We start from the raw sequence: 14,240 nt of genomic DNA, 5'->3' as shown, positions 1-14,240 counted from the left end.
ATTCACAACACCGGAAACCGCGCAGAATATCGCGAGATTCTGAGGAGCGTCGGCGAGGGGGGGGCGAGAAGTCTGAGAATGCGATTTCCCCTGTCTACCAGCGGCGGCGCTGTGGAGCAGCTTCACTTTTCAACGGGGATAGATAGATAGATAGATAGATAGATAGATAGATAGATAGATAGATAGATAGATAGATAGATAGATAGATAGATAGATAGATAGATAGATAGATAGATAGATAGATAGATAGATAGATAGATAGATAGGTGTGGGAGGTTTTATGGCTAAATTGGAGCAGCCTGGTGTTCAATCTTCATTAATTGCACATTAATGCACCAGTAAGAGCAGAGTGTGAAGGTTCAATTAGCAGGGTAAGAGCACAGTTCTGCTCTAAATATTGCAATGCACACAACATTATGGGTGACATACCAGAGTTCAAAAGATGAAATGTTTGTGCTAGTCTTGCTGGCGCATCTGTGATCAAGACAGCAAGTCTATGTGATGTATCAAGAGCCACGGTATCCAGGGTAATGTCAGCATACCACCAAGAAGGACCAACCACATCCCAACAGGATTAACTGTGGACGCAAGAGGAAGCTGTCTGAAAGGGATGTGCTGTTGCTAACCTGGATTGTATCCAAAAAAACATAAAACCACGGCTGATCAAATTCCACCAGTACTGTCCATCGAGACAATAAATTATTGAAAACCAGGTGTTTCAGTTTCATTGTCTAACCCCTGTAAATGGTTGATAGCATGTTCAAATAATTAATACTTATTAAAAAAATCCTGTTACTTTTTATGTTTTGAGTATCAGGACTGAAATTGACAGGAATGAGTTTTTAGCATAGAATAACAAAAAAAAACACTTGTAATTTCCCCAAAGTGTGTATTTAAAAACAAAAAACAAATAAGATCTAAGAATTAATTTAGGTAACAGGACAGTGTTGAGGTTGACTATGACCTCTTCAGTCATAGTTACAATAAGATGAAATATACAGAAAAAACTAATGAGGGAACTTCCTGTTGTAGATGTGACTTGTAGAATGTTCCAGATGTTTCAGATTCAGGCGTAACGTTTTACGGTAACAGGACTGAGTGAACAATGTATACTTTAACCTAAAAATTACGTATATATATATATATATATATATATATATATATATATATATATATATATATATATATATATATATATATAGAGAGAGAGAGAGAGATAGAGAGAGAGAGAGAGAGAGAGAGAGAGAGAGAGAGATTGGGGACAGGTAACAAATGCTATTTTTCAGAGTTCTAAGTAGTTTGTATTAATATTTTTAATTACATATCTTACTTCTGCAATTAGGTCAATGTACAAGACACTATGATTAATAATAAAACGTGTTTTAAAGTTATTTTGTGTGCACATTTATGAATGTAATTTTTTAGGGATAGAAGTGGCACCGATTCGGCAGAAATTGCCTTGTAAGTTTGGCTAAAACAATTGAGAATGACTGGGCATATTTAACAAATAAGCTCTTTATTCAACTGAGTATTACAATATAAAATCCGCTGGTCTAGAACTGCGGTTGTCGCTACATTTCTTACCGCTAGGACGCGCCCCTCTAAAACTGTTGGATGATGTGTTAAATCCCTATAGGTGGCAGCAGAGAGCTGTGAAATGCTCATCAGTCCGCTGCGGGAATAAGAGAGGAAGAGGTGAAGCAAGGTAAGCAGTTAGCTAAGAGCAGTAAACAGTGTTTAATAAATAGTTTTCTGTAAGGAATATATTTAAACTAAATATTTAGGTTAATTGTTTATTTTCTCTAATATAGTTTAGCTGGTTTACAACAGTACACGGGTCCTGGTGCGGCTGCTGTGAGGTTAGCTTCTCCTTACAGCCAGTCTAATACACACAGACATGTGGAGCTCCAGCTGATCAGAGATCAGTTTAGCAGACAATTTATTTGTATTAGTTTTCTCCACAGGGTCTATTAGTCTGTTAGCATAAACTATAACACCTATATTGTTTAGTAGTTCAGTAGAAACCTGGTTAAAAATTAAGTAAAGCTGCCTGAGATTGACCAGTTCATGTTTTGAATAGTTAAATACATCTGTTATTAGATTAATAGATTGGATTCTGGCGAGTTGTTATTTTTTTTACTATTTTGAAAGTGTTTTAATTTCTAAATTGTCGAGAAAACAGGATAAAAAATTAGAAATAAATAAAAAAAAACAACAACAAATCTATCAGGTTATGATAATATATTGTCAGATATATAGCAAAATAGCAGAAATAATCGATGTCTAATCAAATAAATAATCATCTGATAAGTCAACTACTAAAATAGTCATTAGTTGCAGCGCTTGTGTTTATTGTTCTATGTTTGTGCTTTATGTATTCTATATGTAAACTGTACTGTATGTTCCATGTTGCACTCTATTGGAACTGGAGAAAAGTAATTTAGTTCCACTTTGTACTTCTCCTCTTGACTTAACGTTTAGCAAACACCTAAATCTGACATGTTAAATTAATTCTTTTATTGGTTTGTTTGTTGTCAGGAAAACCATGGGTCGTTCATCCAAAGATAAACGTGATATTTACTACAGACTGGCCAAGGAGGAGGGCTGGAGAGCCAGGAGCGCCTTCAAACTTCTCCAGCTAGATGAGGAATTCAACCTTTTTAAAGGTAAAGTTCTTTACTTTATTAGTATAATCTTTAATCTTATGTTATTTCAGCTCAGGTAGCTACAATATATGGATAATGCACCTTCTTGCACATTATTTTATTATTAAAAAGTCTTTATCCTGCTTTAATTAGAGTAACTGTCTCTACTGTCTATCGTAGGTTTAGAGGTCTGCGACTCCCACCAGAGTTTGTGTCTGAATATACCTTTTCTACGATGATAGACTCTGTAAGATACAATCAAATTAATTAAAAACCTTATTGTACAATAAATGGAAATTACCTTAATAGTGGTGATACGTGATAACGATGATATGGTCTATTGTGTATTATTTGTATGTTTTGTGCGCATATATATAACAATGAACAAGATTTTAGTCATGCTTAATGACCAATCAGTGCTTCAAAAACTGTTACTCCAAATACATGCACTGTGGAATTCTGCAGCAGGAGAAGAATAAAGAGTATATTTCCCAAGCTATTATTTGTATTATTTTATATTATTAGCTTTTATTGTCTTTAAAAGGGTATAAATGATTTGTTATTGCACTTCGTTATCATTATGTCAGTGGCATTTAATGGTCTTAAAATGACAATAATATTGTTTACTGCAATAATTTCTGGAACGATATATATTGTTCCCAAAAAATTCTTATAACTATCAGTGCAGTTCTGACTGAACTATTAAAACTAAAAGTTAAAAAAGACAAAATGAATAAAATATAAAGAACAACAAATACAAAAAAATACAGGGACATTTAAATTTTAAATAAAATCAATAGAAATACAGGTTTAATGTTATAAAATACAAGAAGGAGAAAGTTGTAGTTATTTCGTAGATTATTTTCTGATCGTACTTTAAAAGACTGTGATACAGGTGTGACAGGTGTGATGTTTCTCTGCAGGTGTGAGTCGTGCGGTGGATCTGTGTGCTGCTCCTGGCAGTTGGAGTCAGGTTCTGAGTCGCAAACTCCGGTAAGTTTGCCCCATCTAAGTTATTTAATTACCCAGCCCACTCATTAGGACTCCCCCTATCACTAGTGATGCACCAACACCAGGTGTGTGAAGGCTAGCACACTCTTTTTGAACTGCTGCTGATGCAGCATTGCCGAGCAGCATCACAACGTAAACACTCGGAGGAAAGCGCAGCAACTCAGTTCTGATACATCAGCTCACAGATGCAGCCTTGTGCTAATCCACATCACCCTAGGAGTGATGAGGAGAAAGAGAGCCATCTACTGTACCCAACCCGAGAGGACAAGGTCAGTTGTGCTCTCTCAGGGCTCCAGCAGCTGATGGCAAGGTGCATAACTGGGAAACGAACCAACGATCTCCCAATCATAGTGGCAGTGCCTTACCCCTCTAGACTTCTCAGAGCTCATATCTGCTGAAATGAACCACACAAAGAGTGCAAGTGAACCATAGGCTGTTTTAACCAGACTTAATTGTTAACTTGCTTTTTTTTTATTTTGAACACACCGAAGCTGTAAAATTACCATTTGTTTAGATACAAATTCCAACATAGCTTTTAAACCCTTCTCTGCACTTCTGTTACTCGTTTTGTAATGTTTGTGGGCAGCTTATTTTTGTGACCTGACAGAAGATTATGTTTTCATTTGTAATGAATGAAATAAATAATAGTTATTAAATCTAATAAATACCATGCTTCCAGAGGGAAAGAGTCAAATGAAGATGTGAAGATTGTAGCTGTGGATCTGCAAGCAATGGCTCCTCTACCAGGAGTCACACAGATTCAGGGGGACATTACCAAGGTACACCGTTCACTATTTTAGTACTGACTCATTTTTAATATTGAGAAAAATATATTAGTAATATTATAGGAATACTTTGACAAAAAAATAAAAACATTTTATGATGTAGTTAATCAACCAAGATATATTTATTTAGTTCGGAATGGGTGATGGGATGCTAGGCTGTGTAGCATTACCACCTCTAGTCTTTTGTAAAATCTACTCAATTCATTCATTATTATTATTGGACCTGTATCCATAGGAAACAGAAACGGAGAGCCTGACAGAAGTAATCACTGACTATTTAGCAAAATAATCCACAGATTAGTCAAGTTCTAAAATTCATTAGTTGCTTTGCTGGAGTCCAGTGTTTGTTAGCAGCATTAGCCTAGCCTGTAAATTAGAGCTGATGTACTGATGATATAAGAGAATCATATTTTATGCTGTATACATCTTATCTATATCTGTGTATAATTATGTTTGTGTGTTTGTGTGATTTAGATTTCCACAGCTCAGGAGATTATACGGCATTTTGAGGGACAGTCTGCAGACCTGGTGGTGTGTGATGGAGCTCCAGATGGTGAATTAATATTTTTATGTTTAATTGTTCTCCTAGTCTAGTTTAAAGATAATGTGTGTTGTATTTTAAATGTCTCTTTGTTGAAGTTTGAAAGGGTTTTCTTATCACTGAATAATGATTCTGACACCAAACACACACAAACTAAAATACTACTTTACTTGAATACTTTACTAGTATTCTCCAAAATACGAAAAACATAGTAAATCATGGGAAAACACTAAAAACATAGTAAAACATGGTAAAATACTAAAAACGTGTTAAAAATATTAAAAACATAGTAAAATATGGTAAAATACTAAAAACGTAGTAAAACATGGTAAAATACAAAAACATGGTAAAAATACTAAAAACATAATAAAACATGGTAAAGTAATAAAACATGGTAAAATACTAAAATCATAGTAAAACATGGTAAATTACTAAAAACATAGTAAAACATGGTAAAATACTTAAAACGTGGTAAAACACTAAAAACGTAGTAAAACATGGTAAAATACTAAAAACAGGGTATAAATTACTTAAAACATGGTAAAATACTATAAACAGGGTAAAACATTGTAAAAATCTAAAAACATGGTAAAATAATAAAAAGACAGTAAAAACATGTTAAATTACTGCAAATATAGTAAAAATGTGGTAAAATACTAAAACCAGGGTTTTACCCTGTTTTTACTCTGTAGTATTTAACACAAACTGTTCTGAGACCTGCTGTTCTCTTATTATTAGACTCTTAAATGCATGTAGTGATAGTAGTATACTAGTAGTAGTAAGCAGTAACTTCATCTCCCTTTTATTTATATATTTATTGTCTAACTAAGCAGTCTAATGTTTTTCGCATTAAAAGCAAAGATTAATACAAGTCTTTTATTGTGAATTTTAATATTTAAAAAAATATATATATATTTTAATTATTTACTAGAAAAACATACTTTTTTGTGATTAACTTTGCATTAAATCATTTTTCCAAATATGATGTGTATTTGTAATTTGTGTTTGCAGTTACGGGACTCCATGATGTTGATGAGTATATTCAGGCACAGCTCCTCCTGGCGGTGTGTACCACCTGTCTTCCTCATTTAATGCCAGATTTTTGAAGTCTCTTTAAATAATGTTGCTATTGACAGAATATATTCAGATCCTTAAAAAGTCTTACATTCATTTACCTAAAATGCTGTGTATCCTTATCACTGTTTATTCTGACAGAAGTTCTTCTATTTTAAAGGCTCTAAACATCACAACCCATGTTCTGAAACCTGGTGGAAACTTTGTGGCAAAAGTAAGCAGCATTCTTACCTGATTAAATCATCTCTACACTTTACACAGTGAAATGATATAACCAGGTACCAGGTGGATTATTTACAGTTCTACAGTTGCATCTGTCAAATGGTGGGATCTACAGACAGCAAAAGAACAGTCAGTTTTTGAAGGTGATTGTTATAACAAGGTAAATACGGACAATCAAAAGAATCTTAACCACTGAGCCTCCTGAAGCTTCAAACACGACTTGGGGAATGTTTAAATATGATCTCCAGTGGATTTGGTGTTTTACAGGTGCAGGTCAGTGGCTGAACTGCACTTAGCAGGGCATTATTACACGTTGTAAAGTAACATATGACATTGCAAAGACTGTTATTAGTGTAAAAATGTCTTTATTTTAAAACGTTTCTAGCTGTTGTCTGTCTCGCTGCCTCCTGGTGTCGCAGTGCTGTTAGCCAATCAGAGGCTATATGAATATTTATACCCCCACTCCTCCACCGGACTAAAGCAGTGTTACATTGGATCACTGGAAACAGCTCACATGACACAAAAAACAGCTCACATGGCATTCATACTAGAGACCACAACTAGACATTTTAAAATAAATTAAAAACGATGGAATGAGTCCTTAAATATGTTCACAACAAAGTAACAAATAAATGACGCTGTCTTCACTGATATGTAGATCTTCAGAGGGAAGGATGTGACACTGCTGTACTCTCAGCTTAAAATCTTCTTCAGCTCAGTGACCTGCGCTAAACCACGCAGCAGCCGCAACTCCAGCATCGGTGAGTTTTTTTTCCTGTGCTGAAATGCTGTATGTCTGTCTTGTAAGAGTGGTCAGTACTCAGAAAAAAGTTAAAGGAGCATAAAGGATTATATTTTCAGCAGTAAAAATGGCCAATGCACAACAGCGAGTGAGTGGTGCTGCAGCATGGAAGCTAGCAAGCAGGGCTGGTTTAGCTGAAACCTTTGCTGCTACACAGCCTAAAAAGCCTCGGTATGTCTCAAAAAAGCTCAGTGACCAAAAAAGGAATAAAACAAGAGTAAATATTGGAGTTCGAAAGTTTCTCTCTGTCTCCTACCAGCAGAACCTACCCAGTCTTTACTCTTTTCACTTGACAGCAGTGAGGGAACGTCATAACTAAGATCTAGATCAGGCTGCAACAAGATAAAACGATAAGCTACTCAAATATAGATGTATATCTTATCTGCTAAACCAAGCAGTGTTTTACAAGGACCTGTAAAGTAGTAACTCCAACTCTGGGGGTTTATATTTTTGGAGCAGTGGGATTTTTCCGGTATAGCAGGCTTGGCTCAGGCTAACACATTTAGCGATGCATAAAGCTAGATTAGCTAACTTCGAATAAAGTTTACATGAGCTGGTTTATAATGTGCAAACAATAAAAACACTCCAAATGTATTTATTTCCTGATTAACTTAGAGCATGACTCGTGGTTGCTTGCCATGTTATAAATTACTAAACTCATCTTGCACTGGATTGTGTAGATTTAGATTCAGCCTCCTCATCTTGGCAACCCAAGTGAGCTTTGTGTCTGGGGAGGGATGGGCGGGGCAGATAACTCTCTGTGATGTTTTGAAATTGGACTTCTGTAGCTATTTTACTCACTCGCTCGCATTTACTTACTGAATGCTACTTTAAATTGATCAGTATATGATGTGATGCTGAACTGTCGGTATGTTCTCTCCTTAAAGAAGCGTTTGTGGTGTGCCAGAATTACTCCCCACCTGAAGGATACGTCCCCAACATGTCCAACCCTTTACTGGATCACTCGTATGGTACGTTTCTCCTGCTTATTCCACGATAAGTATAGATATGAATTAATAATGTTGATAATCCAGTAATTGGATCTTTAAAAAATAGAATACAATACATTTACATTTTCAATACAATACATTTAACAACTGAACTACATCAAACTTTACAAAACCAAAACATTTTAAATACTTCACTTAAATTCTTCACAAATATGTATGATAAAAAAAAATACTAGCAAATACATGCAGTAAAATTATTTTTTTTACTAGCAAAAATGCAGTATGCTATAACAGTTCTAACAAGTTATTATAACAATAGTACAATAATTCTAATATCAAAGATGCACAGCAAGGAAACAGTATTTTCCAACTAATAAAGAGAGAGAGAAAAATTAAAAAAGAGGGAGGGAGGATATCAATCAATCAACCTTTATTTTAAACTCGGACGTACATTGAGGGTCACCCTCATTTTCAATGTAGCCGAGCAAATACAATAGTGATTGAAAAAGCAAAATTAAAAGCAAATATTTAATATTTATGAAACAGAAGAATAAAACTGAAACTAAAAAATAAAACTATTTAGTAATAAGAATAATAAAAAAAAAAAATTAAAAATATATAATAACAGTATTACTGATAAAACATAATTAAAAAAAATAAAATATTAAAATAAAATAATTATAAGAAAGTAAATACAAAAACAAAAATAATAAAATAAATAAAAATAAATAAATATATAAATAAATAAATTATATAAAATAAATAAAAGGAATATAAATATATATAAAAATAAGAGAACTAAAACATGAAGTAAAATACATAATTAAGATTGAGTAAAACAGGTACAGGCTGTCTGAAGGTGGTTAGATATTAAAAGTTTAAAATGATTGAGTGCACTGTAGCTACGAGCTGGAACTCACTACAGGAAACACTAAAACTCAGCTCACTGGTGTCACTCAATCATTTTAAACTTTTAATATCTAACCACCTTCAGACAGCCTGTACCTGTTATATTGCTACTACCTTAACAGAAGTAAGATATATTTTCCTTAAGGCCATTTGTTATTGTTCTAAATTAGGGAGGCACTTAATATTCAGAACCAAAATGTGTACATGACAAATGCAAAGAATAAGTGAAAACACTTACCGTATTTTTCGGACTATAAGGCGCACTTAAAAACTTTTAATTTTCACAAAAATTGACAGTGCGTCTTATAATACGGTGCGCCTTTTGTATGGATTTTACTCGTCAGGTTGTAAGGAGCAGTAAACACACACTCCGTGCAGCGTTATAGAGAGTTTCAGTGCTATACAGAGTCCAGAGCCGTGCAGCTCCGAGGCTGGAGCAGCAATAGCATTAGCTAGATGCTAACCGCTAAACTAGCTAGCTTATTCACTGAGATCAGTATTATCTAAATTTTACTCGTCAGGTTGTAAGGAGCAGTAAACACACACTCCGTGCAGCGTTATAGAGAGTTTCAGTGCTATACAGAGTCCAGAGCCGTGCAGCTCCGAGGCTGAGCAGCAATAGCATTAGCTAGATGCTAACCGCTAAGCTAGCTAGCTTATTCACTGAGATCAGTATTATCTAAATTTTACTCGTCAGGTTGTAAGGAGCAGTAAACACACACTCCGTGCAGAGCCGTGCCGCTCCGAGGCTGGAGCAGCAAATAGCATTAGCTAGCTTATTCACTGTTCAGAGATCAGTATTATCTAAATTTTACCCGTCAGGAGCAGTAAACACACACTCCGTGCAGAGCCGTGCCGCTCCGAGGCTGGAGCAGCAATAGCATTAGCTAGATGCTAACCGCTTAGCTAGCTAGCTTTTTCACTGTTCAGAGATCAGTATTTTCTAAATTTAGCACTTTTAATACTGCTGGAGCAGTATTATTAGAGTTAGATGCTAATCGCTAAGCGTTCACCGTTCAGAGGTGAGTTATCGGCCTGTAAGTCTGTGCTGCTTTGCCTGGCTAGCATTAGCTAGATGCTAAGCGCTAACTCTCTCAGAGGTGAGTTTTATCAGCCTGTAATCTGCTTGTTTACCGTGTTAAAACAAGCTACGGGGGACGAATCGCTAGCTAATATCTCACTGTCTTACCAGAACACGCAGGATTACTCAGTGTAACGCTGTCGTTTAAGTTTGGGTTAACTTTACTAGTTTAGGTGACTAGCTAGCGTGCTAGCGGATAGCTATGCTAACGCTGGTGCAGCAAGCCTTAGTGGACATCTGGAAATCTAAGCTTAATGTAAATAAACTGAAGCACGTTACTCACCCAAATAAACAGTTTTCAGGAGAGGAATCTGTGTAGATTAATATCCAGCACTCGTTTGACTTTGAAAGAGCTAGATTTGTATACTGAGACGCTCCACCGGCAAGCGACCACCCCCGGTGGGTGAAGGGAAACATGGCGCCACCCCTGTTCACTTTGATATAGGCACCCTTTCTAGTGTCACTTAACGCGCCTTATAATGCGATGCGCCCTATGTATGGAAAAATAGCAGAAAATAGGCGTTCTTTGATAGTGCGTCTTATAATACGGTGTGCCTTATAGTCCGAAAAATACGGTATACAATTTCTACATTACAGTTAGGGGTGTGCCATATATCCTGAAATATTGTGCCATATCACCCACCCCTAAATATTACATTAGGGTACTACTTTTTGCTGTTTTTAGCAAAAGGAAAATTTACACTGTTCTTATTTTCCATTAAATATCTACTAGAGACAGATTATATTTGTCCAGTATCATTTATTTTACTTTAATCCTGGATATATAAAGATATTTGGAGTTCATTATTAGTTTCATGACATGACATTTAAAATAGGGATGACATGACTAAAATGTGATGCAGTAGATGAGTTAAAATGGTGTAAAGTAGTAACCTTGACATCTTATTTGAGATTTTTATACTCAGAAGTCTTACACTGGAGTTTAATCTAGAAAGTTGGCTGCTATTAACAGTGATTTATAAAAGGCCTTTTAATATGTTTTTTTTTCTTTTTATTCTATGTTTAACAGTAATTTATCTACCTATTTTTTAGATGTGGATTTTAACCAGTTAGAGGGACCCAACAGGATAATCGTTCCGTTCCTCGCCTGTGGAGACTTGAGTGCTTTTGACTCGGACAGGACCTACCCACTTCAGGTATTAAATGGAACATATTATGCAAAACTCACTTTTCATATGTATAACTAACAATGCAAGTGGGAAAAAAAAAATCAATTTAGCACAAGCTAACATGAATTCATTCTGAGTGGTGAACACATAGTCATCGTGATGTGTGCATGCACAATAGTCACATCGCAGGACGTGCAATGTCACTAATGGCAATTAAATCAAACACGTCATGCTGCAATGTTTTGATTCTTGACACAAGAAGTAGATACACAGCGCTGTGTCTGTGTGAGTGACAGGCTGCTGCTGCCTGAGAAGTGTGAGGGGGAGGGGAAGCACGAGGGGGAGGGGCAGGAGAAAACACGAGGTAACCGCATGGCCTCCATCCACATGGTTGGGTACGTGTTGTAAACGTGAACACGTGTGGAAAGCTGTGCACCTCAGTCCAGCACAGTTTTGCAGCGCAGATATTTTCAGTTACAGCTGAATTCACGCTTTTAATCCCAGAAAAACAAACGCTCTTATTAACCTCTTAAAAAGACATTTAAATGTCTGATTACTATTGTTTTGCTGTTTTCCTCGGGTTTTGAGAGCTTGGTGCTGACTCAGCTTTTTATCGGTCCGGATGCGATAATTCCAGGTGCTTGCTAAAATTGTGCTGCACTGTTGATTGATAGATGGTTGCTATCAATAACACAGCCATTAACTAATGCATCCCTGCTGATGCTCCATGCTAAATTACACTGCAGTACATGCTAGTCCAGAGCACAGGACCCTCTTCCAGTATTTACTTTCTGGCTCCGCCCCCAGAAAGCTCTGATCAGTAAGCTGAGAGAACGTGCTGATGTGGTTTGTTGATGCATTTTGTTGAAGTTGTGGTGTTTTATTTCAGCTTGATTCCAGTAAGGAGTATCAGTATTTGCCACCGACTCAGCCTCCGATTCGCCCTCCATATCAGAAGGCCTGTCACCTGCGTAGAAACAACCTGCTAGCTAAAGAAGACTCAGCTTCTATCCTGCCGGATGATGCCCTTTCAGCCATGAGCCTCGACTCTAAACAGGAAACGGACACAGCAGCATCAGGAAGTCGTTAATCCAGAGACGTTGCATGCATTTTATTTGTAACTTTAAAAAAATCATTTTATTTTTTCCAGTGGAAATACACACAGTTTTATTTGTAGGTTTTTAAAGTAAATGTCATTCTGATTATTTTATTGAATATGAACATTTTCATTCAGTTTAATAAACACATGCACAAACAGTATGGCTGTCTTCTGTTGCATTATGAAAGTATTACTTGTTACAACTTGTTCTTCAAAAGATGAAGTTAGTGGTTTGCATGGTGTCTTTTTGAGTCTCATTGAGTCACCCATGCATTAATAGCCCTGGTGTTGTAATTTCCCTTTTAAACCAAACACGACGCATGATACAGAGCAGCAGAGGCTATATTTGTCCACATTATTAGAATATATATACAGTACAGACCAAAAGTTTGGACACAACTTCTCTTTTTCAATGCGTTTTCTTTATTTTCATGACTATTTACATTGTAGATTCTCACTGAAGGCATCAAAACTATGAATGAACACGTGGAGTTTTATGTACTTAACAAAAAAAGGTGAAATAAATAAAAAAAATTATATTCTAGTTTCTTTAAAAAAAGCTTTGCACACTCTTGGCATCATTCTCTCAATGAGCTTCATTAAGAGGTGGCCACCTGAAATGAAAGGTTTTCCAACAGTCTTGAAGGAAGGAGTTCCCAGAGGTGTTTATTAGCACTTGTTGGCTCTTTGTCTTCTTCACTCTGTGCTCCAGCTCAACCAAAACCATCTGGATTGGGTTCAGGTCCGGTGACTGTGGAGGTTCAGCTAATTTTTTGTTAAGTACATATTTTTTTGCATGGCCAATTACCCAACCCTCTCATTAGGTTTCCCCCTTATAAATAGTGATGTCTCAACACCAGGAGGGTGAAGACTAGCACATGCCTCCTCCCATACATATAAGGTCAGACTTCCCCTCTTTTTGAACTGCTATTGCCGAGTAGCATCACAGTGCTAACGCTCTGAGGAAAGTGCAGCGACTCAGTTATGATACATCAGCTCACAGACGCAGCCTTGTTCTGATCCACATCACCCTAGGAGTTCTGAGGGGAAAGAGCGCCATATACTGTGCCCAATTGTGCTCTCTCAGGGCTCCAGCAGATGATGGCAAGCTGCATGAACGGAATTCAAACCTGTGATCTCCTGATCATAGTTGCAACGCTTTAGACCGCTGGACCACTCTGAGCCCCTAGAGTCCAAATTACTGGACCAAATAGCTGGTGCTGGTGTAAAAACACCATAAAACCTACATGCACTTAACCCTGACAATAAAGCTGAGTCTGTACAGGGAGATATAATCTTTTTGCTGAGAACTGAGAAGATGTTAAGGAAGATAAGAGTGTCTGTTTCCTTTCTCTTACTAACTGATACTGGTACTGCTTATCAGTCCGTGACTTCCTGTGATGCCTACACATCTGCACTGTTCTCCCCCTGTCCCAGTACTGTTGAAGCTGTTGTAATTGTAATTGCTGGTCGAAAGAATGTAATGTAAGCAGGTTCATTTATAATAGACACTTCTTTTGGAAGTGTGTACTGGCAAGAACTTGCTGATGCGATATGTATCACAATACAGGGCTTACAATTCAATATATCACAATATATTGCGATACTGTAAGCAAGGCAATATACTGTGAATGTTGATATCAATATCCTGTCAGAGTATATCAATATATTATTCTATTATTAAAATCTGGACGAAATAAAACTTTACTTTTTATTCAATCAGTAGTTATCTAAATTAATACCATCTGACAACAATCTTTACAAAAATTTAAACTGTGTTTTTGAATATTAATACAAAGATGCAGCTCCTGGTGGTCAGCAAAAAAAAATACAGGCAATATTTCTCCCAAATTCCAAGAAAAATATTGTCATTTAGAGCATTTATTAGCAAAAAAAAAGAGAAACGGCTGAAATAACAAAAAATACAGAACTTTCAGAAATTAATATTTGGTGGAATAACCAAGGTTTTTATTCAGTTTTCATACATCATG

At 36.2% G+C, this 14,240-nt stretch overlaps 1 protein-coding gene across 2 annotated transcripts; it reads left to right on the top strand.

The window, feature by feature from the left end:
* The first annotated feature begins 1,631 nt into the window (after positions 1-1,631).
* On the top strand, positions 1,632-12,410 carry ftsj1 (FtsJ RNA 2'-O-methyltransferase 1). 2 transcript variants are annotated; one of them, XM_022675943.2, is made up of 11 exons: positions 1,632-1,705; positions 2,539-2,666; positions 3,569-3,638; positions 4,336-4,435; positions 4,916-4,994; positions 5,994-6,046; positions 6,217-6,270; positions 6,937-7,039; positions 7,968-8,051; positions 11,074-11,177; positions 12,040-12,410. In XM_022675943.2, exons 2-11 carry the CDS (start codon positions 2,546-2,548, stop codon positions 12,238-12,240), a joined length of 969 nt encoding a protein of 322 aa, XP_022531664.2. In that variant the 5' UTR covers positions 1,632-1,705; positions 2,539-2,545; the 3' UTR covers positions 12,241-12,410. The 2 variants fall into 2 exon arrangements, with proteins under 2 accessions (XP_022531664.2, XP_022531665.2); XM_022675944.2 differs by lacking the exon at positions 1,632-1,705 and adding an exon at positions 1,774-1,859.
* Positions 12,411-14,240: the final 1,830 nt, after the last annotated feature.

This window comes from Astyanax mexicanus, chromosome 17, assembly GCF_023375975.1.
Source record: "Astyanax mexicanus isolate ESR-SI-001 chromosome 17, AstMex3_surface, whole genome shotgun sequence".
NCBI classification, from domain to species: Eukaryota; Metazoa; Chordata; class Actinopteri; order Characiformes; family Acestrorhamphidae; genus Astyanax; species Astyanax mexicanus.
This window is presented reverse-complemented; position numbering and strand designations above follow the sequence as displayed.

Excerpts from the sequence above, each read along its gene's own strand:
- ftsj1 (XM_022675943.2), top strand. The coding sequence starts at position 2,546 with ATGGGTCGTTCATCCAAAGATAAACGTGATATTTACTACAGACTGGCC. Across the intron at positions 4,436-4,915 it reads TTCAGGGGGACATTACCAAG|ATTTCCACAGCTCAGGAGAT; the intron begins GTACACCGTTCA and ends TGTGTGATTTAG. Across the intron at positions 8,052-11,073 it reads TTTACTGGATCACTCGTATG|ATGTGGATTTTAACCAGTTA; the intron begins GTACGTTTCTCC and ends CCTATTTTTTAG.